The 26,031-nt window shown below is 51.0% G+C and overlaps 1 protein-coding gene across 4 annotated transcripts in view; it reads right to left on the bottom strand.

The window, feature by feature from the left end:
• Positions 1–24,135, bottom strand: part of ACTN2 (actinin alpha 2) — a 48,565-nt gene extending 24,430 nt beyond the window's left edge. For all 4 annotated transcript variants that reach the window (XM_078868134.1, XM_078868132.1, XM_078868135.1 and 1 more), the window contains exon 1: positions 23,693–24,135. In XM_078868134.1, the coding sequence (XP_078724260.1) occupies positions 23,693–23,833 (141 nt within the window). In that variant the 5' untranslated portion in view covers positions 23,834–24,135. The remainder of the gene's footprint in view (positions 1–23,692) is intronic.
• Positions 24,136–26,031: the final 1,896 nt, after the last annotated feature.

Raw genomic sequence — 26,031 nt, 5'->3', positions numbered from 1 at the left:
CAATCCCACCCCTGTACGGAGATCATCTCAATCCTACACCTGTACGGAGAAGACATCAATACAACACCTGTACAGAGATCATCTCAATGTCACACCTGTAGAGAGTTCATCTCAATCCCACACCTGTACAGAGATCATCTCAATGCCACACCTGTACGGAGATCATCTCAAAGCCACACCTGTACAATAACTGCCCTAAGATAAATATATGATAGGCGACGTTTCGGGTAATGCCTCTTCCTCGTGATGTGTTGTGAAGAAGGGCCATTACCCAAAACGTCGCCTGTTAGATATATGTTAACGCCACTCTGGTATTGACGAAGGTATTGAGTACAACAAATATATATACCGGATTATAAGACGCACTCTCCCCACCCTCCCCTCCCCCAGATGACGACTTAATACACAGATAGACAAAAAAACAAGGAGTGTATCTCCTCCTAATCGGGAGAACACGGCCATGGGTTCGCCACTTCAGGTGGTGGCAATTGCTGCTCGGAATGAGCCGCGATCTGCCCCGTTGGCGCGATGGTCAAGGGTCGCAGGTGAGAGACAACAGGTGGGGATGACACCAGGTGGGGGTGGCAACAGGTGAGAGTGACAACAGGCGAGAGTCTCCGGAGAGTAGCCACTGATCGAGCCATTCTCACCGCAAGTGTAACCGCCGAGAGGCGGCGCCATTATGTGACCGCATGTCTTATTCACGAGACGATTAATGCACGCGCGCACACACAAACTCGTGGACATAAAAGGAAAGCTATATACAATAGGCGACGTTTCGGGCAATGTTTCTTTTTCAATTCATTCCCACGTCATAGCACATCATTAGCGTGCAATGTCGGGCGAATGAATGATGTGTTACGCAGAAGGGGCATTCGACAACAACAACAACAATAGCCGCGCTTGTGCCAGGCTAGGTGCACCTTGAGGCTATCACGCGTGACGTGCGGTAGGCTCTTGCTGCTGACAGGAGGTGTTTATGGGTTGACTGACTGAGATGGCTGACAAATGCGCCACCTGTGCTGCCCATTGTGCCGAATTCAACACACACACACTGACATACACATTCACACAGACAAAGACAAAGATCCCCTGTATAGCCTTAAACAGACTGTTGGGACAAGGGCTATTAGGGAGCCACCGATGAAGGCGGATACGGCACACGAGGGGGTGGGTGGCCAGCACCACGCCCGAACACCTTTGTCTCCCTAGTGACGATGTTTACCACACATCGCACCAGGTACTCATTCAAGGCTTAGTAGATCTAGGGGAGTCCCATGACCGGTTCAGATAATCGTCACTGGTGTTGGTCGTGAACGGGAATTGAACTCGGGTCGCCGAGTTCGTAGCGCAGCGCGCAAAACCGGAGCACTGCAACTCCCCACACACATACACACACACAGGCATGCACACACACGCACACCTACACACAGGCACACACACACACACATGTACACATGTACACACACACACATGTACACATGTACACACGCACACCTACACGCAGGCACACACATGTACACACGCACACCTACACGCAGACACACACATGCACACACGCACGCACACCCACACACAGACACACACAGACACACACACACACATGTACACACAAACACATGTACACACGCACACCTACACACAGGCACACACACACGTGTACACGTACACACGCACACCTACACACAGGCACACACACACACATGTACACACACACGCACACCTGCACACAGGCACACACACACACATGTACACACACACGCACACCTGCACACAGGCACACACACATGTACACACACACGCACGCCTGCACACAGGCACACACACAGGCACACACACCTGCACACAGGCACACACACAGGCACAAGTAAATTACCTCGACAATGCTTCTCTTAGCCCGGAGCGACGTTTATTTGTTCGCGCTAAGAGAGGAACCTGCGACGCCGCCGTCGTTGTTGTTTCTCCGATTCTCGGTGGGGGGTTTTTTTTCTTCCAACATCGCCTTTCAACACAGCCCCCCCACCCCCCACCCCCTCACACGCCCGCGGCGCTCCTCAGGTGGCCACGTGCGCCTCATGTTTGATCGGGCGCAGCGCCGGGATGAGCGCAGCACGAGAGACGTGACCGTTTGGGGGACACGTTAAACCTCGTGCTGCTGCTGCTGCTGGTGATGGTGGTGGTGCTGGTGGTGATGGTGGTGATGGTGGTGGTGATGCGTTGGGGAGCGGTGGTGTAGCGGTTAGCGCGCTGCGCTATAAACCCGGCGACACGGGTTCGATTCCGGCTCACGGCCAACATCGGTGACGATTATCTGAACCGGTCCCGGGCCTCCCCTATGTCGACTCAGCCTTAAATGCGTACCTGGTGCGGTGTGTAAACATTGCCACTAGGGAGACAAAGGCGGTCGGGCGTGGTGCTGGCACCCACGCCCTCGTGTTACCGTTCCAGCCTTCATAGGTGCTCGCTAACAGCACTTGCCCCTACAGTCTGTTAAGGCTATATGGGGGATCTTTGTCTTTGATGCGTTGGCGGTGGTGCTCGAGCACAAACGACAACTCGCCCAGCAGACACGTCCGCGTGGACGTGTCTGCCGTCTTCATGAGCTATGCACTTTTACATTTAAATTGAAAACGTATTTCTTTAGAAATTATTTTCGTGTGTTCCTTCCCCCCGCACCTCCGATGAGCACGGTTGGCTACGTACGGTGCGTAAAAAGTTCAACATGCGTAAATATTAAAAAATTAAACAATATATAAGCGGCGACGTTTCGGGCAATGGCCCTTCTCCGTAGCACATGCTACAGATGGGACTGTGACGTGGCCCAGCGGTAGCGCGTTCGCCACTCGTTTCATAGATTCATGGTTTCGATTCCGGAAGGCCGCCCTCGTTACTATTCCTACCGGTGTATTGGCCAATAAGGTCGACTGTAGACGTCATTTGAAACGAGTTAAATCGTTGTGTACCGGCGTCACGGTTCACATTCACCAGAGTCGTAGACTCCGGGGAGGGGAGCAGAGGTAAAGGTATAATGTGTGGTGAAAGAAAGCAATGGGAGAGGGAAGGGAGGGAGCGAAGCAAGTCCCCGAGACAGACACAAAGAAGAGCCCGGCTCAAGATGAGCAGCAGCAGCAGAAGAAAGGGAGGAGGAGCTCCCGTGCAGGAAGGGGAGCAAGCGGGAGAAGGAATGACCGGGCCGAGGTATCGGGGAAGAGAGGGGAGGGGAGGGAGGGAGGGGAGAGAGGGGAGGGAGGGGAGAGAGGGGAGGGGAGAGAGGGGAGGGGAGAGAGGGAGAACAGAGCAGGAAGGAGCGAAAAAAAGCGAGCTGCACGGAGCAGCGTCTGTTTTCACAGTGGGCGGGGAGAGGGAGGGTGGGAATCAGAATGGGCGTGCCCACGCACAAGGCACGTGAATCACGGGAGGCATGGAGATGATTGAGATTGGAGTATGCAATGTTCACACTTTAAAAAAAAACGTTATTTCTTTTGTTAAAGAACACGTGAAGAGGAAGCGCCATGGGGTTACTACGCCTGAATAAAGCGGACTGGATTATGTTAAATAACCAACAAGGTTGGCACGTATTGCTTGGTGTTATGACCCATGCAGCGTGATGTTGTTTTTACTCATCTCTACCAGGTCTCCCGTTTAAAAATATACGCCTAGTGGAGGTGGCTCACGGATCAGAGCGCTAAGCCTGCCTAAAGAGGCTTTGGGGCGCCTTCAAACTTTGGTGGATTGGAATTTATATTTTGTAATGGCGGGTGGATTTGAATGGCTGTAATTGTATTCGTGTTGCGTAAAGCTGAAACGTTAAGACATCTAGCGGCATCATACTCGCCCAGTCCACCCCGCGACATCCACCTCGTCCGCTCCACCTACCCACCCACCCACCCAATCCAGTCCACCATACCCACATAGTCCACTCCGTAACGCCTATTCACCCAGCTCTCCGCATAATAATAATCTTCAGGGCTACATGACCTACCCACTGCACAACACCGAGCGATTCCGCAACATTTACCCACACAGTCCACCCCACAACATCTACCCAGTCCACTCCACAACACATACACAGACCACAGCGCATACCCAGGCGACAACACCTACCCACAACATTCCAGTGCATCATACCCACTACACTTTAACTACCCAATCCGATCAACAACACCTACCCACCCAGTTCCCTGCACAACACCCACATAGTCCACCCCCACAACAGCTACCAGTCCACTCCACAGCATAAATATCGTCCATAGCACCTACCCACCGAGGCCAGTGCAGTCACAATACCGACCCGGTTCGAGATACCTACCCAGTCCAGGATACCTACCCACTCCACGATCCCAACCCTTCATATCTACTCGACTCAGTCCCCAATACCACTCCAGTCTACCACTCAATACCCCCCCACCCCCCAAGTCCTTCCCCCACCCCGCCCCTCGTGAGCGTCACAGGGACACCATCGCTCACGGAGCCGTGGCCCCTTATTAAGCGCGACGCGCGGTGCCCCCCCCCCCTAATCCGCACAGAAGAGCCCCCACCCCTCCCGACCGTGCGCTATTTTCAGTGTGAGAGATAGGGTGGCCAGGGGCACACAGCGTGGTGTGTGGGTGCGTGGGGGGGGGGGTGCGTGTGTCTGTGGGTGGGTGAATGAGTGGGTGGGTGCGTTAGTGGTCGAGTAAGTGGGTGAGTTAGTGAATGGTTGAGTCGGCGGGTGAGTGCGTGGGTGGATGAGTGGGTGATTAGGGGAGTGCGTGGGTGGGCGAGTGGATGGTTGGATGGGTGGATGGCTATGTGAGTGATACAGCGAGTGGTTTGGTGAGGGGGGGCATTTGTGAATGTGTGGGTCAGTGGGTGAATTGGCAAGTGTGCTGGTGGGATGATTTTGAATGTGTGGGTGGCTCGGTGGATGGTCACTAAGTAGATGAGTTAGTGGGTGGATGGACGAGTTAGTGGATGATTCGTTAGATGAGTGGTTGAGCGTGTAGATGTGTGAACGGATGGATTGGCGGACGAATGCGTCAGTGGATGATGGGTGGGTTCGGGTTAGTAGGTGCATGGATGGATGGACGGAACGGATGACTGGATGAGTTACACCACATCGCCACCCACCTGGCCCACGTCTCTCCACCCAGCTCACTCCGCCGCCCCCCGCACCACCACCCCCGCCCTCCACACGACCACGTTCGTTCCCCGCAATACTCGCTGCCCAAATTTAGCCATGCGCTGCGGCCGCGCGGGAAACCGCCTGCGCCGCGCTGCCAGCCTTAGCCGCGGGCTAAATCGGGAAGCGCTAGCGGCGCTGTAATTTAAAGCGCGCGCGCCGCGGTCCCCTCTGCACGAACTATTCACTGATGCGGCAAGATCGGCGATGGTGGCGTAGCGGTGGTGGTGGTGCCCTCCACGCACGCCCGCCCGCCCGCCCGCACTATGCACCAATTACGCACACAGCGGCGAGCTGCCCACACGCAATCTTCGTGCCACGAAGTCCCTCCATCATCATCGTCATCGTCAGCCGCACTCCCCTCCTTCGAGACATTCAATCAATAATTTAAACGACTCCCGCTATTAACGCCCCCCCCCCTTGACCCCCGCCATGCCCCCCTACCCTGCCCCATGCCCTACCCTGCTCTACCCTGCCCCATGCCCTACCCTGCCCCATGCCTTACCCTGCCCTTTGGCCCACTCTGTATGGACACGGCCGAGCAAGCACCTGTCCCGAGTCACCTGTCCCATGCAGCAAATATTCACGAGTGTTCTCCAGATTACAAGGCGTACCTTGTACCGCCCCTCTATATTTAAAGCAAGGTTTGGGGGTGCGCTTTAAAATAAATAAATACACCAGATACGTCTAGCTTTTATGACCCCGGGAACAAGCCTTGAGCGTCTCTTATTTTCCGGTAGCGTCTTATAATTCGGCGACTACGGTATGAGAAGTATCGTGTTTGTGTATGCCTCCAAGAAAGACTCACGGAGTCTCAAGACCATTTTGCAAGAGGATCCTGCTGGGCTTCTCAAACTCTGGATTCAACGCAAAAGATTCGGGTTTTCGTGTTCACACAATACGAGCCTCATTGAGTCTCCGGACTCTTGTTTGGGGACGTTCCTGCTACATGGGGATGTTTGGCCACGTATCTTGTTCGCCGGTTTTGGGCCTCCCCTAGGTCGACTCAGCCTCAACCAGAGGTGTGGACTCGAGTCATGTGACTTGGACTCGAGTCAGACTCGAGTCATGAATTTGATGACTTGCGACTCGACTTGGACTTGCATAACAATGACTTTGTCCCACCTATGAGATGTGGACTCGAGTCATGTGACTTGGACTCGAGTCAGACTCGAGTCATGAATTTGATGACTTGCGACTCGACTTGGACTTGCATAACAATGACTTTGTCCCACCTATGAGATGTGGACTCGAGTCATGTGACTTGGACTCGAGTCAGACTCGAGTCATGAATTTGATGACTTGCGACTCGACTTGGACTTGCATAACAATGACTTTGTCCCACCTCTGGCCTCAACTGAGTACCTGGTGCGGTGTGTAAGCATCGCTAATGGCGGTCAGGCGTGATGCTGGCCACCCACCGCCTCGTGTGCCTTGCCTGCTTTCATAGGTGCTCGCTGAAATCACTTGCCCCCGAACAGTCTGTTAATGGTAGAGGGGAGATGTTTGTATTTTCTTTGCCAGAGAGAGTTTGGGTTCATGCGGGAAGATCGCGGAATGGCCGGAGAAAGCCCACGCACGCGTTACGAGGGTGTGGCATGGAGACGAGTTGACCAACCCACTTGCTGTGCTGCTTGAGTCGGGCCATCTCGTATCACCAGGAAGTTTCACAGATCTCTCCGTGTTTCGTTCAAGAGCTGGGGCCGCACTCGTGTCCCGCTTACAGCCCTGGGCAAGTGGTGGAACTTGCACAGTCACGTGGTGGGGGAACGTTGTTATCCACAGACAACCACAAATGATTTCTCACAAAGTGGTGCTCATTTCTATCGACCTCGTAGGGATGATGGGTCGAGTCAACTCCTAAGAATTTAACCTTAATTGACAATCCATCTCTTGCCTGCTGTAGGCACGGTCGTCGGTGGGCATTTTCTTTTTATAAACCAGCTTCTCCCGTGACAGAATGTCTTTCCATCGCCACTCACAGTCATTCATTTTTTTGGGATCATCAGCCCTCCCGAGAGGGAGACCTGACCTCAGCCAGGGACTACACACACCAACGCATCAGTGTCTCTATTCGTCACGTGCGTCAGTTCCTCAAGAAGCTCCCGGCACGTGGTGCGAAACGCCGGACACCGTACCGAACAACACGTGGCGGCACGGACCCTGAGCGGGAAGCCCTTTGAGATTGGGTTCTCGTGTTTGCAATGAACAAAAGTCGTCTGTACTGAATGGTAATTAATGATGTGGTGGTGATGCTGCTGCTACTGCTGCGTTGGCAGTAGTGCACAAACCCAACCAACAACAACAACTCAACACGTTCCCTGTCGACAACAACACCGGGTTTGTGTGTGGCCTTCAAATTATCAAATATATATCAGGCAAAGTTTTAGGCATGGTCCTTCATCATGGTGAACCATGGAGGAGGGCCATTGCCCAAAACGTTGTGCATGGTAGATCAGATCAGTAGTGCTGGGGCCCGATTTGCCAAATTGCACGGTCAAATATGAATATCCTCTCCAAACGTCCACCTCTTTCGCACCAGCTGCACATCATCTGCTGTCAAATGACTTTGCGTCAACTGAAGCAGGTTGACATGTCCTTGGGAGCGTGTTATAGGAACAAGCAACGCGCATACACTCGCTCTGGGGCCGCAGGCATGGCCTTTTGCTGTCGCGCGTTCGGCGGCTGGTTGCAGAGCATTCACGGTTCGAACCCCTGGCCCCGGTTAACATTGCGAACGCATTCACCGTAAAGTGCGCGCCGCGTGCTTCTTCGCAGGATCACGTGACGACAGTCGCAAGAGTAGTAGGCCATTGCGTGGCGGGGTCACGGTCGCAATTTTTTCCAAATATTTCGAAAAATTACACCGCCTATTTTAATCAATTGGGATTATACATAACATAGCGATGAACGCCCCCCCCGCCCCCTACTGCATACGCTTGGCAGGAATCTCCTGCAAAAGAGTGACACGACTCTGTGAGGCTTTTCCTGGGTGAACAAGCGGAACAACAACACGACTACATAGAAACGTACACACAGACAGATCGGCCTCTGGCAATGCCGATCTGTCACGAGGATCATCCCCGGGTAGGACCCCGACACCGATCGACTCGGCGCAGCGGGGGAAGGAAACGGGAGCAATGGAGGAGGAGTGGGGAAACACGGCGATAGGAGCAGGGTTAGCGGATCTACAAGAGGAGCAATGGGGGTTGATCGAAGCAGGAGTACTGGCTCAAGTAACAGAGCGTCTCATAGAGCTTTACACGCGGTAAGTGGCGACTTACATCACATCTCATTCGAGGGGCACCCCCAGTGGCAGCTGTCCATGTGCGGAATAAGTTGACTTGGCACCTGGCCCTGCAATCGGGCATCAGTCTACAAGTAGGGCGCGATTATTCCCTTGTGTTTTAGCTTAGGGCACCCCCAGTGGCAGCCACCTGGCCTGCAAGCGGGCATTCATTTGCCAGTAGGGGGCCAACGATTGCCGCTACACGTCATCCCAACCAGATGCAGCGACAAAGGATCTGGAAGAGCTGACACTGGCCAAAGAACGCAAACCACGGCGGACAATCGTTGGACCGCCATCACCGCGAACGAGTTGACAGAAGCGACAGGTGGGAAGACGTGGTCTCATACCCATGCTCTGCCCCACCGATTGAAACCCTGCGTCAGCCACTCTTGGAAGGCGATCTTAATTTTTGCAAGGAGGGCTCAGCGAGGGAAAACAATGGCCCTTGCAAAGGGCGAGCTGGAGTTGACATTGGGATGATAAATCCGGACGGCGGTTAGAATGGCGCTAACAACGCGCTTCGGATTATTGGTTCCATTACTCGCCTCAGGAGGTGGACAGGCGAGGTTTTTCGTGATGTGACCGGCATCATCAGCCGCGTCATGCTGGGCGAGGCTTGAAAGGGGTTTTCCACATTTCAGGAGGCGCGGTGTTTTGGTTGCTTTAGTTTGGTCAACAGCGGTGTCGCATTTCATGCAAATTGCGGATCTCACGATCGCTGACGAACCACAGACGAGGAGCGGGAAGGCAGCAGCCACTCAGTGAGGAGTCGGCGTGCTACCATCAATTGTCCAAGTTTTGCGGTCCTCCATACATAAAAATGTTTTAAGCCAATTACGAAGGGTAATTGGCTCAAAACCCCGAGCAGTTGATCGATTACAATTAGTGATCGTTTCAGCTCTGTTCGGGGTAACGAGGCATTGAACAAAACAATCGATGGTTTATATTGGTTATCTAACTTTGCGTGCAGTAAGAATCGATTATCTTTAAATTACATTTGTTGTATGTAATATGTTCACGTGACCACTGTAGCCGCTAGAGGGCGCTACATTCACCACAAAAAAAGTTATTTAAAATATCGATTGTTTAATCGAATCGTGAACATCGGGGTTGTGGTGAGAGGTGGGTGGGGTTGTATTTTTGTACAAATTTAGAAAGAAGTGGCCAAGAGATGGAAGTGTATTATTAAATCTATCTGTGCGGAGTTTTGCTGCAGGTTTTTTAGTTTCCTCCCACATGAAGCCAACAGCCTATTGAATTGGAATCGGCCAACCATTCAAGTGTAGCAGGATCCTCCTGGGTAGCGAGTCTTGAGACTCAGTGAGACCTTCCTGGGTAGATGGGGTACGTTATCACTGTTATCAAAATAACGCTTGGCTAGCAAGTCACAGAGGAGTCACCGCGACTAAACGACCTATTTGGGTGTCCATGAGCCGGAGGTGGTAATTCCACATTATTGTGGCAAGCGCCAGTCTATCTGTAGACTTCCCAAACGCTGCTGTCAACTTTCCAAAAAAACACGTGGTCCTCACTTTATCTCTCCCAGAGGAGACTGGAAAGTACTGTATGTAAATGGGCTTGGTACGACGGCCCGTATGGGGTCAGATCTAAATTGAGCAGATGAATGTTGGGGTGGTGGTGGGGGGGCGAGTTTGGGGGGAAGGGGAGGGGGAAGTGACACGACCTCCATGTACTGCAGTAAATGCCCGTGTGCTCCACGCGTTACGACTTAATCGACATCCATTCACTCTCACAGAGATATCTTAGCAAAAGCGACCTCCATTCGCTTTCATAGAGATATCTCAGCTAAAGCGGCATCCGGTAATTCTCATAGAGATATCTCAGCTTAAGCGACCTCCATTCACTCTCATAGAGATATTTAACGAAAGCGACCTCCATTCACTCTCCTAGAGATATCTTAACTAAAGGACCCTCTATCCACTATCATAGAGATATATCAGCTAAAGCGAATTCCATTCACTCTCAGGGATATCTGAGAGGGAGGGTGCTGCTCCAACCCGCTTGCTGTACTGCCTACACGTGGGGGGGGGCATTTCGTATGCCCAGTGTAGTTTGGGGGTTTCACGGATTAGCTCTGGGGTTCCACCAGGCGGGGGGGGGGGGGTGTTTATTTGCATCGTGACTGTGTCGAGCTCTCGTTGTCGAAGGAAGCCGGAGATCGCGGAGTGAGCCCACCCCGAGGAACAATCCACTGCTGGATGAGCGAGGAACTCTCACGGACCCGGACTGCAGATTGGGCAGGAGGACGACGACCTGCTGTGCAATAGTACCTTGAGCTCCACAGAGAGCTCCTGACTCGAGCCTTAACGTCCTTGCCTTGCACTAACAAAGCTTATACTAGTTGTGCTAATAGCACCAGGTGTGTCTAAAATGCAGGTGTATTGTGTGTTTTGCAGCAGAGGTAGTGTATCTGTATCGCAGGCGTGTCTGTATCCCAGGTGTGTCTGTATCACAGGTGTGTCTGTATCACAGGCGTGTCTGTATCCCAGGTGTGTCTGTATCACAGGTGTGTCTGTATCCCAGGTGTGTCTGTATCACAGGTGTGTCTGTATCACAGGTGTGTCTGTATCCCAGGTGTGTCTGTATCACAGGTGTGTCTGTATCACAGGTGTGTCTGTATCCCAGGTGTCTGTATCACAGGTGTGTCTGTATCACAGGCGTGTCTGTATCCCAGGTGTGTCTGTATCACAGGTGTGTCTGTATCCCAGGTGTGTCTGTATCCCAGGTGTGTCTGTATCACAGTTGCGTTTGTACCCTAGGTACGCCTGTAGGGAGATGCCCATAACTCACCTTCGGTGGGATACCCCTCCCCCCACCTCTACCCCCCCCCCCCTCATGTGCGGGTTCACAGCCCAGACAACTCAGAGACCTTCGCCTCTTGATCCCGTTAGAGCCGATAACGAACCCCCCCCTCCCCCAGGACCACCCGCCGCCCCCCCCCCCCCCCGTACTCTGCACGCGTCACAGCCCATGAGCTCAGACTCACGGTGGAGTGGTCACGGGTCACGTTCCAGAGTCACGAATTATGGGCACATTGGCGAGTCTCGTGGTTGTACAGACACGTGATCTGGAGGTGCTGCTGCGTTGGCAGTGGTGCACAAGCACAGCCAAAAACAACAACCCATTTCGTGTTAATAATAATAACAGTGTATATTTCGATTTAAAGCTTTCGTGACTGCAGGAATTCATCTTCTTGGTTCTTTCGGTAAAGTCACGTAGAAGGGAAATAATAAAATAATAAAAATAAAACATAATACAATAATTCTCACGACGTTTCGGCCACAACGCAAGCAGCCGTCCTCAGGTGAAGAACAGGTTTGTAGGAAAGACAGCGTCATTTAGACGCTGTCTTTCCGACAGACCTACTATAGTAGGCGACGTTTCGGGAAATGGGCATTGTTTACATTTCATCGAAAGGCGAAAGAGACAGGCTTCTGCATAGAGGTAGAATCTGTCTCGTCTACCAACGGAACTGGCTACCCGAGTTCGATTCCCGCTAACGACCAAGAGCAGTGGACAATATTTGAACCTGTCTTAGGCCTCCCCTAGGTCTACTCAGCATTAAAACCACTACCTAGTGCGGTGTATAAATATCAACAAGAGCTTCACAAGTTTTACACGCGGTACAACTATTTTGATGTAAATTATAATTATATTTTGGAAGAGCCATAAAAGTTGAGATTTGGCACAAATATAGTCGAGTCTACGCTTAAGCAAGAATGATCCGCATGATTAAAGAGATTGAATGTGGGCGCATTGCATGTAGCTGTGCATAGACACTGTTAAAATAAAAGTGTGCAAAAGAGCGCGGAGAGGGTTCATGCTGGTAATTCCATTGAGAGGGAGATACAGAGAGAGCCACATGGGTCAGAGAAGAGACGTAAATCCGAGACATCCGAATAACTTTTAAGGAAAGTGAGCTGAGGTGGGACACATTGAGAGAATGTGCGCTGGCCGATGGTCAAGGCCGTTGACAAAACGGCAGTCAAAGGATGGAACACGCCTGGGAGGCTCACCACCGAAACCACCACGGGCTATGAGATCAGCTGATGTGCAGGAGCGAAGTCGATCGTGGCACTGCAGGGCCACGTGGAGCGGCGACAACTTGGGGGAAGCATTTCATCCAGCAGTGGAGTGATCGTGGCTGATAACGATGATGGTCACCATCATTATCATGACTGTGTTGGCAATAAGATCACAGACTAGACCGACATCACTCAACATTCATAACTAGACACCTGCCAGCTGCTTAGGGGCCGCCCATAAATGACGTCACGCGATTTTTGACGATTTTTTACCCCCCCCCCCTCGTCACACGGCGTCACGAAAAGTCAGACCCCCCCCTCGAATATGACATCACAAAGCTCTGCCCCCCCCCCAAATAAAACATGCTTCAAATCGCTTTAAACTATTGTTATTGTAGTGCGTATTTAATGTGCCGCTGCACTATGATGTTGTAGGAGAAAACATTTATTGAAAAGTCTATTTAATTAAGTAGAACGTGTTGTCGATATTATTTAAAGTTGCGCATTTTGATGTGACGTCACATTTCTCAACCCCCCCCCCTCGTCACACATCGTCACAAATGTCTGACACCCCCCCCCCCCCCCCAGAAGCGTAATGTAATTTATGGACGGCCCCTTAATTAAGGTCCAACACGAATCGTATGCACATCATTGAGATTATCCTCACACTCTGGCTTCAGATGAAGCCCAAGGCCGTGGGTCTTGACCTCTCAATGCAGCCACATTTACAGACTCATTGCAGGTCCAGCCGGAAAAGTTAAACGGGAGAGATTTACGTTTAATTACAACTGTAGGCATCTACCAAATCACTCCTAATTCACCCGATCTGGTCAGATGTCGAAAGCTAAGCAGGATTGGGAATGTAAATAGTCCTTGCATGAGCGACCACTATGCCTAACAGGTGTTATAGGCTGCTGTGGGGGTACGTGTGGGGCAGTGCAGCAAAATCGATTGTTACACTGTACTCTCTATGTCCCTGCCTCCCCCAATCTACACTGCCAGCGAGCAGCACGGTCACATAACCCCCACGACACACGCAAGAGTCCCTCATCCAGTCGTGGATTGACAATAGGCCTGTGCCTTATTGATGATGATCATCACCACAGTGATTATTGACATATTGATGATGGTAGTGTAATGCTACTGCATCTACTACTGATGATGTTGCTTCTGCAGCAGCACCTGGTGTTAATATTCGTGCTGCTCATGATGATGATGATATTAATATTAATGGTGATAACGTTGCTGCTACCCATGTTTATGATGTTGATGATTATGATGATGCTGTTCCTACTGCAGGGGTTCGATGTTTGCTACTGCTGCGTATGATGACGATGATGACAATGATGATGTTTCGACAACTGCTCGTGATGATGATGATGATGTAGCTCTGTAACCTCGTGGTACCACAAATTATTAAAATGTCAATCTGAAGGTCGTGGCTTTGGTCCTAAACGTAATTTCTGCTCTAAAGTTCGTGACATCAACGTTGGCCACTGGCAGCAGATGTGGTGGAAAACTCTGAGTGTGAGACTTGGGTGTCACCTGTGACCCGGACTCAGCTATGCGACCACCCCTTCGTGTCACCCGGACATCGCCAAAACGAATCCACAAATCATTGGCAGATCTAAATAATGTTTATCGTGCTGCGGCAGGTGTGGCACGACGCTCGGTGGGATGACCTTTATTTAACCACGTGCGGGCAGACAAACAGGTGTTCAGAAAGCAAGTGACATTTTGGTCTCAATCGAGGATGTTATTCGGCGTGTTCGATTGGCGAATCATTTCGGAACTCTCGCAGTGAGCGGATCATCGATCCCCCGCGGAAGGAGGTATTACAGAGCCGCTTCCGAGATCATTTCTAGTGACCTCTTATCTATACACGAGGGAACGGTGCACTAGTCCAGCTGTAGAGATGCTCATCGCATTGACAGTCAACCTGGAATTTGATTATAAAACGGTCAGAGCTGGACCTTCTCCAATTGAAGTAAAAAAACGCATTCTCGAAAACGTCCACCGCCAAGCATTTCAAGCCATTTATAATTAACGCGTATTTTCATTATTATATTACACTTGGTTATCCAGCAAAGCCTGACTGAATCTCCAGACCATTTTTCAGGAGGGTCCTGCCAAGTATTCACAGCAAGAGGGGGCGATGTTGCTGCTGTGTGTGATCCCAATTGAGTCATTTGCAGGAAATGTTTTCAGCTTTAGGGATGTTTTCGCCAATACCCGTTACATTGCAAGTTTTTTGTTTTAGCTAAGGGAGGAAACCGGAGAACCCGGAGGAAACCCACGCAGGGTAAGGGGAGAACACACAAAATCAATGCAGGCACCCAAGTCAGGTTTCGAACCCAGGGCCTTCTAACTGCGAGGCACGTGTGTTACCTACCACCGCGCCAAGCTACAGGTGGTGAACAGCGTGAAAAAGGAAGGTAATTCATCGTTTGCGGAGGTGACGCGCGTCTGTGATGCAGCACGTTGGGTCACAGGGATGCACCACTCTCCACTGCGTTGGTGGGGGGGTTTCTCTGGGGTCTCCGTTCTCCTCCCACACGAAGTGAAACTCTAATGAATGCGACTGGCACAACAGCCCCAGTGTATCACCTGCTGCATGTCACAGCAGATAATCCAGAGTACACTGAGTATGAACAATCTCTTTGAGGCACATTGGCAATGTACGTAAAAAAAACCTCAACTCTTTTATAATTTCAATCTTTATTTGAAGCTTTTGTGACTGCAGGAATTCATACTCGTGTGTTGCGCCCGAAACGTCGTGATTTATTTTATATTATACCTACGTGACTTTACCGAAAGAACCAAAGAGTATTTTTAATTTACCAGGTAAGGCCCACCCAGCTATAGAGTTATTTAAAAGGAACGACCTGGCCACAAATGATAGCTAAACAAAGTTGCTTAACATATGGAAATGTATCTCAGCCAAATACTCTAAACGCACGTTGATTCTAAATGTGGAGGGAAAATCCGGAGAACTCGGAGAAAACCGCACGCGACCATGGGGAGAGAGACACGCAAACTCCAAAAATAGAGGCGTCAGGGTCGGAATCGAGCCCACGACCTCCTGCATGCCAGGGGAGGCAGTTAACATCTCGCCACAATGGAATCGCACTGAAGACAGAGAGAGAGAGAGAGGAGCACGTGGATTAAAGAGCACACACGCACAGGTTGGGCAGGACACGCAACGGTCGGTGGTGGAGACTCACAACGGAGTGAACACACCCAGGGGGCGAGATGGCCACCGCAGAGAGACGGAGTGATGAAATCGGGCTCGTTAGCGGGCGGCTACATAGATCGCTAAACCACGAGATGGAGAGGGTTAAATTTCGATTTAAAGCTTTCGTGACTGCAGGGATTCATCTTCTTGGTTCTTTCGGTAAAGTCACGTAGAATGGAAATAATAAAATAATAAAAAAGAGTCTCCTCGACAAACCTGTTCTCCACCTGAGGACGGCTGCTTGCGTTGTGGCCGAAACGTCGTGAGAATTATTTTATGATGTTTTATTTTTATTATTTTATTATTTCCATTCTACGTGACTTTACCGAAAGAACCAAGAAGATGGAGAGGGTTGCCAACGACTTGGGGAGACCTTCACCCAGCGGTGGATAGATCATGGTTGGCTGCCACTAGTGCTGCTGCTGGTGATGATGAACGTCCTTGTATTAGTTTTCTATTCACGCGCTCACGCACTCCACTTAGGAGCCATCCATTTAGTACGTACGCATGGAGGAGGGAGGAAGGGGGGTAACCCAAATACGTACGCTTGCGTATGAGGGGTCTACTGACAATGTTCATACGCATAGGAAACGGGGGGGGGGGGGGGGTGAAGCCTCGATAATAATTTGTCTACATTGGCCTTCAAATGCGTTAGATAGTCCGGCGGTGGACTATCTGTTTGCTTTAACGCGTGAACATGCTTAATCCTTGATCGTTTCTGCGTGGATTAAATATCGGCCGTTTGATAGGATTCAAGTGAAGTTTTGACAGATTTTTGCGTACCTACTAAATGGATGTCCCCTTACCCCTGATTGAGAGCATCAGGTGCCCTCACCAACACCGCCACCCCCCCGGCCCCACCCCCTGCGACCCGGAGCCTCACCCCGACTCACCGGATTTAGCTGCAGTGATTCACAGCGACTCAGGGGGGGGGGGCGGGGGGGGAGATCTTTTACCCAAGACAGCCATAATGGTAATAATACATTACATCGGCGTACTGTTATAAATAAATAGCCAGGATTTGCAAAACGTGTTCCCGCATATTGCACGCGTCGCCGCTTATTATATTTAAATAAAGCGTACTTGACGCTCTTCGTTATACAGATTGTGTTCCGCTTGCGCTGTTAGTGCCGTGGTATTTAGCCCAAGTGCCCGCTGGGAAATATTACAGCAAGCAAGGCCATGCAAGAGAGAGAAAGACCCCGTGTTGGAGAACGGCCCGTGGAGTGGGATATCACAGAACTGCTGCTGAGACCCCCTCCAAGTGACGTGTTTATCCACGAAAAAAACTCACAACGTTCGTCAATAACACTGTGTGTGGTCTTAAAGTTAAAAAAATATAAAAGGCGACGTTTCGGGCAATGGCCCTTCTTGTGCTATACGATGGGACGCGCTATGAAGAAGGGCCATTGCTTAAAATGTCGCCTGGTTTATATATATCTGTTATGTTTTTAAAGCCACAGTGTTATTCACACGGAACGTATTGAGTTTTGCTTTTTTGTCAACTGTGCCTGTGCACCACTGCCAAAGCAGCAGCAGCAGCATCGCCACCAACATAATTTGCTTAACACGCTACGATGTCACAGAGTCTGAGAGCCAGCACCTCAGTTGTATCCATGTATGTGCGTGGCTAAACAGGAGCGAGTTACGCGATAAGCCCACCCGTTTCATTGTCCACATCGAGAACTGGAACCGCTTAAAGTGATGCCACCTCTGAAGGAGCGACACCAGCACTGGCAGCAGAACTGGGGGAGAGGTAATCGAGGGAATGAGATAATTATATTGACAATAATTCACTCTCCTTTGTCAAGCCACTACTGGATGAAGGCCTGGCCTCGCCGTGTCGGTTATGGGGCTTGTTTAACCACTCTTCACCACGCTGGTAAGTGCGAGTTGGTGAAGTTGGGGGGTGGGGGGTGGGTCTGGCTCAGATATCGCTCGCGCCTGATGTGAGCCGTGGCCGGGAATGAAACTCAGGTCGCGGCGTTCAACGCAAAGTACGTGTTGAGCCAGGACAGCATCGCTGAGTCTCAATATTCCTTTTTCAGGAGGGCCCTACCGAGCGTTTCACAGTTGGTGGGCAATGTTGCGGTTCTGTGTAATCCCAATTGGAGTCGTTTGCAGGAATTCGTATTTACTTTGGGATGTTTTGGACAATAGAAGTAACATTGTAGACGCATTTTTGGCTATTGGGAGGAAATTAGACAACCTCACGCAGAACATGAGGAGAACATACAAACAACTACCATCCAGGAGGGTTCCCGAATCGGGAACCGAACCCAGGTGGTTCTTGCTACGAGTCACGAGCGTTATCGCTGTGCCACCATCCCGACCGCCACTGTCGCGGCCAATGCCGTGATCCATATTTGTCTTTGGGTCAGGCCACGTGGTAGTCCTTCAAGCCAAAATAGAATACGCGTTGAACGCTTCGCAAAAGTCTGACTCTGCTGATGAGTCCCAAGAAGTTTAAACCCTTCGAGGGTTTTGTTTGCCGGCGCAAGCGTTGCTTGATAACGTTTTTAACCGCATTATTGTCCAGATTTTAAAAAGGGGAACTATATCTTCTTGGTTCTTTCGGTAGAGTCACGTAGAAGGGAAATAATACAATAATAAAAATAAAACATAATACAATAATTCTCTTTCGGTAAAGTCACGTAGAAGGGAAATAATACAATAATAAAAATAAACATAATAAAATAATTCTCTTTCGTAAACTCACGTAGAAGGGAAACAATAAAATAATAAAAATAAACATAATAAAATAATTCTCACTAAGAATTATTTTATGATGTTTTATTTTTATTATTTTATTATTTCACTAAGAATTATTTTATTATGTTTCATTTTTATTATTTTATTATTTCCCTTCTACGTGACTTTACCGAAAGAACCAAGAAGATGAATCCCTGCAGTCACAAAAGCTTTAAAAAGGGGAACTATAATTTCCTGTATTTTAAAATCGAAATTTGGGGGTGGGGGTGTGCGTCTTATAATCCGGTATGTGTGTGTGTGTGAGACCAGATAGCTTTAAGACACCAGGCACAACGTTGGGGTCCGTCCCATGCCCCTGAGAATACGGTATGTTTCAGCGCTAAGCGTTTAAACGCCGACAAGCCTTATAGGATACGTTGTAACCCGAGGACCGGAGTCCAACTCATCTTTGGCCACTGCGGGTGACGCCTCGCCCCCTCGCCCCCCACGGCACCCGGGATGATTGAAGGTGGAGGGGCGGGGGGGTGGAAGGGCGGGTGGAGGGGGGGGTAAAGCGGGGAGGGGGGGATTTAGGAGTGGACTGTTGGTGGCGAGAGGGGAGACTCGAGATAGAGGGGTGGGCGAGGGGAGGGGGGGATGAAGGGGCGGGGGTGGATTAGAGTGGGGCCTCTGGGGGGGGGGGGGTTGTAACCAAAGTGGGGGCTCATGGTGAAGGGGGTGGAGTTGTGAGTAGAGAGGGCAGGGGAGGCTGAGTTATTCCAAGCAGGAATGTCGAGTGGAGGGGGGGGGCGGTGGTGGGGGGGGGGGCGACCTCCCTGCTGCCCAAGGACTCAGCCGGGGGAGGGGGTGCTGGGGGAAAGGGCACCAAGGGTGGGGTGGGGGGCAGTGGTGGGCACGAGTGGAGATTAGCACCCACGACCTTTATATCAAACCCAGAAGGGCCAAATGACAACGATATCAACAATCACAACCATGGTGGTTGGTGTTGGTGGTGATGTTGTGAGGTCACTGCAACAGCTGATGCGGCCTCTTCGCTGACGATTCATTAAACAGAATCGCGTGTTCGCGGAGAGCCATGCGTTTCTTATAATATAGCCGACAGGATGCAATTGTTTAAATACCGCTTTGCTTTCGCCCAGAAAAGCCTCACTCTGCCTCGTGACTCTTTTGCGGCATGGTCCTGACTCGTTGCTTCACGATTAACATCAATATGAAGTACAACCGACTACAATAATCGTATCATAATCGTCATCAGCCATGCTCTATCCATTGCTGGACGAACGCCTCTCCAAGCCGCTGCCATCGCTGTAGTCTACACATGGTGAAACTATACATTCTAGATAGAGTCGGAACACCGAGTTGAATAGATGCCATAGATCCGTACCCCCTGTAGATTTCTTAACATAAACTACTCCAGCCTCTATAGATTCTCGCAACTGTAGATGCTACACGCACCGCCAATGTCACTTGAGATCTCCGAATCAAATCGTGACCCCGGATCGTGATAATAATGATTGATGGAAGCGTGCGGTGTTGAATCGTTTCGCCGCCGACGACTGATTATGCCAGTCTGGGTGACAGGATTTGGACGGGGAGTTGGGTGGGGGCACGGGGGAATTTCTCGGTTGATTATTTTTCTCTCCGCCTGATGAAGACCGTTTATTTTGCGATCGAAACGTCGTGGGTTTTTTGCTTTTATTATTTTCTATTTATTATTTTTAATTGTAAATTAATTTTATTATTTTAATTTATATTTTATTTTCTATCTTCCTGACTTTACCGAAAGAACCAAGAATGTTTTTTTTTCTGTTGATTTATCTTTCCCCTCCCCTGCATCCCCCACTTTCCCCCCCCACCCCTACCCCGATCAGCCACGTGATCGATTTCCCCGCCCATAATTAATCAACGCCCCACCCCCAAAGTAGTTCACACTTGCAAAACCCGGAGTGGAGGCGCAAATTGGTAAATTGTGCTTCCTACTCCCCAATGTTCCACTCTGCCTCTCTGTCTGTCGCAGAATACCCGTCTCAATTCATCTCGTTCGTCCGCCTCTCTAACTGCTGTCTAAACCACTTACAGCAGCACCGCAATCTGGGCATAATTTCTCACCAAATGTATATATTTTTTTACAGGTGGCTGTTAGATTGGAAGAGGTAGCACGTGCCTCGTAATAGCCACGGCGAGATGTACACTCTGATGTGGCGTACCGGGTGCGGTGATATTTTACTGGGTCGTTGACCCGTCGGGTATTTATCCCTGACGGCAAGAGTGTCACACTCGCCGTGTCAATCATGTTGCCCGCGTCACGATCAGGGCTCTTTATTTCAGCCGGGTCTGTCCCAACATTTTTTTCCCCGCACCCGGCACACCACGTTGAGAATACCTCTCGCTAGCCACCTACCCACTCCAGTCTACCAGCGAGCCGGAAAATATCCAGCGAAAAATTAATCTCTGGACATAGAGGCCCATAGAGAACCATAGATTTACAGAGACTCATAGACTTGCATAGGTAAAGGTGCAGCCCTGCAAATGCTTGCTCACACCGCTGCTGGCGGAAGGGGGCCTCCTCCACTCGAGGGAATTTTAGAAGGCCCCCCTAGAGTCGTATTCCACGGGGAAATATTTTCGGCACTCGGCACACCACGTTCAGTATATCTCTCGTTATGGGCACCAGATGTGACAACTACGAGCCAGCATGTTCCACCTCCCCCACTCTTACAAAGCGAACCCGGGGTTGACAAATTGAGACCTGGTCGCGATGATTGATGCGCCGTGACTAGAGCTGTCCGTATGTGGTGGGGGGGGTGCTTGGGTGTACAGCAGAGCACAAAACAGAGAGCATCGTGTCCCTAACCAGCGCGGGTCTCGCTTTCCGCTTGAGAGCGACCTCTGAGATTATTTTAGGCCGAGAGGAAAAGCGCGCTATGCAGCGGGTCGCGCCGTGACGGTAGCGCCATGGATAAAGGGTGGAGGGGGGTCTGGGGGGTGGATGGGGGGGCTTTAAATGTGTGGGTGGGGGGGTGTTTGAACGAGGACTCAAGGGGTGCGTTTGAGTTGCTTGAATATTAATCGATTACATTTTGTTCGATTCGTTATGTTTTGAGTAATGGAGTTGACGTGATACCCGCAGCCGCTAGTGGCCGCTACATTTATCACTTTAAAATAAGCAGTCGATTGTTCTAATAAAAGAGTGAAATTAATCGCAACGGCCATTCTAAAGGGCGGAGGGCTGTGTTTAATACATGCGGTTAGGAGGACGTGAATGAGAATAATTAGAAACGATATTACATTAAAAAATGTGGAATCATTTCTCAAACTGTGAACTGAGAGTGGTGATACATGGCCAAGTATCGAACCAACGATTAATCGAAACGACTCAACACATCCCTCAATAACACTGTGGCCTTAACATTTTAACATAGAGAAGAGACAACGTTTCGGGCAATGGCCCTTCTTCACTACACACATAGGCCAGAGAGGGACAGTGGAGACGAATTGGAGAGAGCACTTTATATACCAAAGGGGCCTGATCAGAATTCAATTATACAAATGATTCCCGATTAACATTCTTTTTCCCTTCACATTATCCAAGTTGTGATGCAAACGATGAATGGGTTCATAGTTTGAGAGCGATTACCACGCTCGCGTTCCGTGGGACGCGCGGCGCCTTTGAGGCACCAATTGATAATTTATCATTAGAGCCAAAATGTATCTGCAAGTTAGATTACTGACAAATACAAACCACGGGGCAGCAAACGAGGCAGACGACATAAATGCCACCACTGAAACGGCACCGACGCCGAAACAAGCCGAGCGAGACAGCCCCCACTGAGAGGAACAAAGCAGACCGACACGAACAGCAGGTACCGGCACACGCGGACCGAGACACTGAAAGCCATACAATTACGACATCAAATTCATTTGTGATGATGATGATGATGCTGCTGCTGCTGCTGGCAGTGGTGCACAAGAAGAATGAACAAAAACTCAAAACATTCGTCAATTATAACACTGTGGATACCACTGTGTGTGGCCTTAAATAGAGATATGTGCTATGACGTGAAGAAGAGCCATTGCCCGAAACGTCGTCTAAAGTATAATTTGTTTTATTTTAAGGCCACTAAAAATTGGTATTTCCGAATGTGTTTAGTTTTATTTGTTCAATAATTAATCGAACCGTGACCCCCTAATCGTGACTATTAACCGCATGGCGGGAGGGGTTGGTGGTGAGTCTACACATGGCTGGCATGAACACGTGCTGGGTTAAAAGTGCTCAGCAGCATCAGGTTTTATTTTTAGAGGATGCTTGAGCCGCGGAGAGGAGTCGGGGGTGGTGGATGAGGGATGGGGGCGGCGGGGGGGGGGGGTGACAAGGGGGGTGGGGGGGATCAGGAAGCCAGTTGAGGGGGGAGGCGATTCATAATCCGGCGACTTGGAGTAGCCGACTCACAATAGCAAGGAGGTAACGAATGGAGGGTCAAAGGCGCATCAGTCGATCACTAAAACCAACTCCGAGATTCTCACACGGTGGGGTGAGAGACCACGGCCTGCGGACGGATGCACTTAGGTGTGCGGAGATATACAGGTGTGTGCGAGTGGAACACTGGCGTCCAGATAGACGTATGTGTTCACATACAGGTGTGTTGAGATATATGGGTGCATGTGTCCGGCGTAAAGACAATGGTCCCTCGTGTTGTTTGCGAGCACCTATTAAGGCCGCACGATGTTACGGGGAGGTGTGGCCAGTACAGCACACACAACAGCCGTAATTCGCCACTAAGTGACGTCTCCACGGCCCTGTGCCAGGCTAGGTGCACCTCGAGGCTCTTCACGTGGCTTCAAAACTACTAACACAAAGACACACATATGCAAAGACCCCCGTGTGAAGGCCGGCACGGCACACGAGGGGGGGGTGATCATCATCACGCTTGGCCGCCTTTGTCTCCTCAGTGCCGATGTTTACACACCGCACCAGGTACTCATCTGAGGTTCAGTCGACTTCGGGGAGGCCCAGGATCGGTTCAGATAATCATCACTGGCGTTGGCCGTGAGCGGGAATCGAACTCATGTCGCCCGATTCGTAGCGCTGCGTGCTAACCACTACACTACCGCTCACCACTACAAAGACAAAAGTTCACAGTATAGCCTTAACAGACTGTCGGAGCAAGTGCTGTTAGCGAGCACCACTACACACACACATACTCACGCACGAAGACAACGCGGACACACACAGACACACACACACGGACCTTGCGCTGCTGCTTCTCCCAGGCGGGGTCAAGGAGGAGGTCACGGTCCCAGTCATCCTCCTGCCCCATGTAGCTTTGCTCGCCGCCGTACTCGTGCTGGATGTACTGGTACTGCACGCTGTTCTGCTCTAGCGTCTCCATCGTGCTGACGAGTCTAGTTGCTGGCGATGACCTCCTTGAGTTTTTAGCTGTTGTTGCAAAATTTCACTTTTTTTTTTACAATAATTTCTCTCACCTCGGGACTTCCTCTAGGTGAGAGTGTGTGTGTGTGTCTCTGCGTGTGTGCGTATATAACCCCTGTGCCTATAGATATCTCCCTCTCTTTCTAAATGTATTGATCTTTCTATCCCGATATCTCTGAAGTCCTACGCAGAAGACACGGACGGGATGGTCTCGTGCGCCGCAGTCGCCCCCGACTGAAGCAAAGACGCCTCCGTTCCAAGCCTCATAGAGTCAAGGGGGTGCGAGCTGGGGTAGGAGGGGTGGTGATGGGGGCGGTGATGGGGGTGTTGGAGGATGGCGGTGGGGGGGGTGCTGATAGGGATGAGGGAGAGATAGAGAGGGGGTCGTGGTTCGGTAGAGGGACAGTTTGGGGGGGGTGGGGGGAGGAGCAAGGGTCCAGGATGTTCCGATTGGTTCCCCCGTGGTGGAGCAGATAATTAAGCTGATGCCTCCCGTCTGACATCAGCGCCTCCACACGGCAATATCATCAACATCACCACCACCACCACCACCTTAATTACTGTTGCTCTGTTCAACAGATGTGTGTCTGTCTGCCGTTATTCTGCTCATTATTGAGAGCGGTACGATGATGAGTAACGCACCGCGAATCAGAAAAAAACTGTAATCATCATAATTCCCAAGTGCTTTACGCAAGTTGTTACTTCGCTGCTGACGAGAGAGACATCGTGACCTGAGCTGGAGAGCTGCCTCGACCACGTTTAGTGGAGAGAGCGAGCCAACAGTTCGGCCACGACCCCCATCGTTCACCGCCATCTGCGACTCACAAAGCAAGACGCGTCGGCGGACGAATGCCATGGAGAGCACGCGACAGTGCGCGCATGGACAGACAAGGCGAAGATCGAGAGAGTGGAGATCGCACGCCATATACTTCAGCGCCACCCATTGCGGCCAATGTGCATGCGACAGCTGCTCGGAGCACGGCCAGCGGTACACAATGTATAAATAAATGAGCGAAATCCTTAATGGGGGTGGGGTGACGTAATGGGGTGCTCCTTCTTGGGGCCGCCAGGAGCCCCCCGTGGGCGCGGGATGGGGGCGAAGGTGGACGAGGGGGAGTGGGGGGGTGTTGGATCCAGAGGAACCAAGTCAAACATAGAGGAGACAACACTCTGTGTGCGTCTCTCTCTTTTTTTTTTCAGTGGAAACAAGAAGATGCTCGGTGTATTCGGCACTTTTCTTCGTTCATCATTTCGTAATTTTTTTTATTATTATTTTTTTTCATTCATTTTTTTTAAAACTTGGCTTTATGTAAACCCCCCCCCCTCTAGCTCACTCTCTCGCTCACTCTCTCGCTCTCTCTCTCGCTCGCTCGCTCTCTCTCTCGCTCATTCTCTCTCTCTGTGTGCCCACAAAACCCGAAGCTAACAATCGCTTGGGGATTTGACGGACGCGTGGCAGCGATGTTGAAGTTGGGCGGGGGTCATATGCCACCGATGGATGTCCGACTGTACAACCCTATTGCCGATCCACTGCTGGATGAGGACTTCCCAGAAGAAGAGAGGTGACGGGGGGTGGGGCAGAGAGAGAGAGAGTGTGGGAGGGTGAGGCTGCAAAGGGGCAGGGGTGGCGGGGGGGATGGTGGTGGGGGGGGGGCGAGAGAAGGGAGGAGGATGGCGGGGGGGCTGTCGAAGCGGGTATCGCGATGTACCCGTTCGGTCGCACGGCCCCCCACGCAACAGCTGAGCGCGATAAATAGTGACTGACGCGATCCCCTCTGCCCACCCCTCCACCCCACCCACCCACCCACCCTCGCCTGCCTCCCCTTTCGACTTCTCGCCCCCCGCGATGGTATGGAACTCCCGACACGTGGACTGCGGAACGCGCACGCACGCACACGGCCGGGCTTCGGACTCAAACCAAAACCACGCCGGGTTTGGGTGGTTGGGGGGGTGGTGTTCTGCCATTGTTCAGGGTTAGTGGATCGGGCGAAAGATCATCCGTTTGTTGTTCACCTAAAACGTCGGGTTTTGCTCGCCAATGTCATGTGGCCTGACCCCAAAATAAATAAGGATTATCGCCATCATCAAATGTGTGTTCTCACAACGCGTGGAGTATCCTCCTGCCAGTAAAAGACAGTACAGCAAGTGGGTTCGCGG

Source organism: Lampetra fluviatilis, chromosome 25, assembly GCF_964198595.1.
Source record: "Lampetra fluviatilis chromosome 25, kcLamFluv1.1, whole genome shotgun sequence".
In the NCBI taxonomy this organism is placed as follows: domain Eukaryota; kingdom Metazoa; phylum Chordata; class Hyperoartia; order Petromyzontiformes; family Petromyzontidae; genus Lampetra; species Lampetra fluviatilis.
The sequence above is the reverse complement of the archived record's forward strand: the minus strand, read 5'-3'. Positions and strand labels throughout refer to the sequence as shown.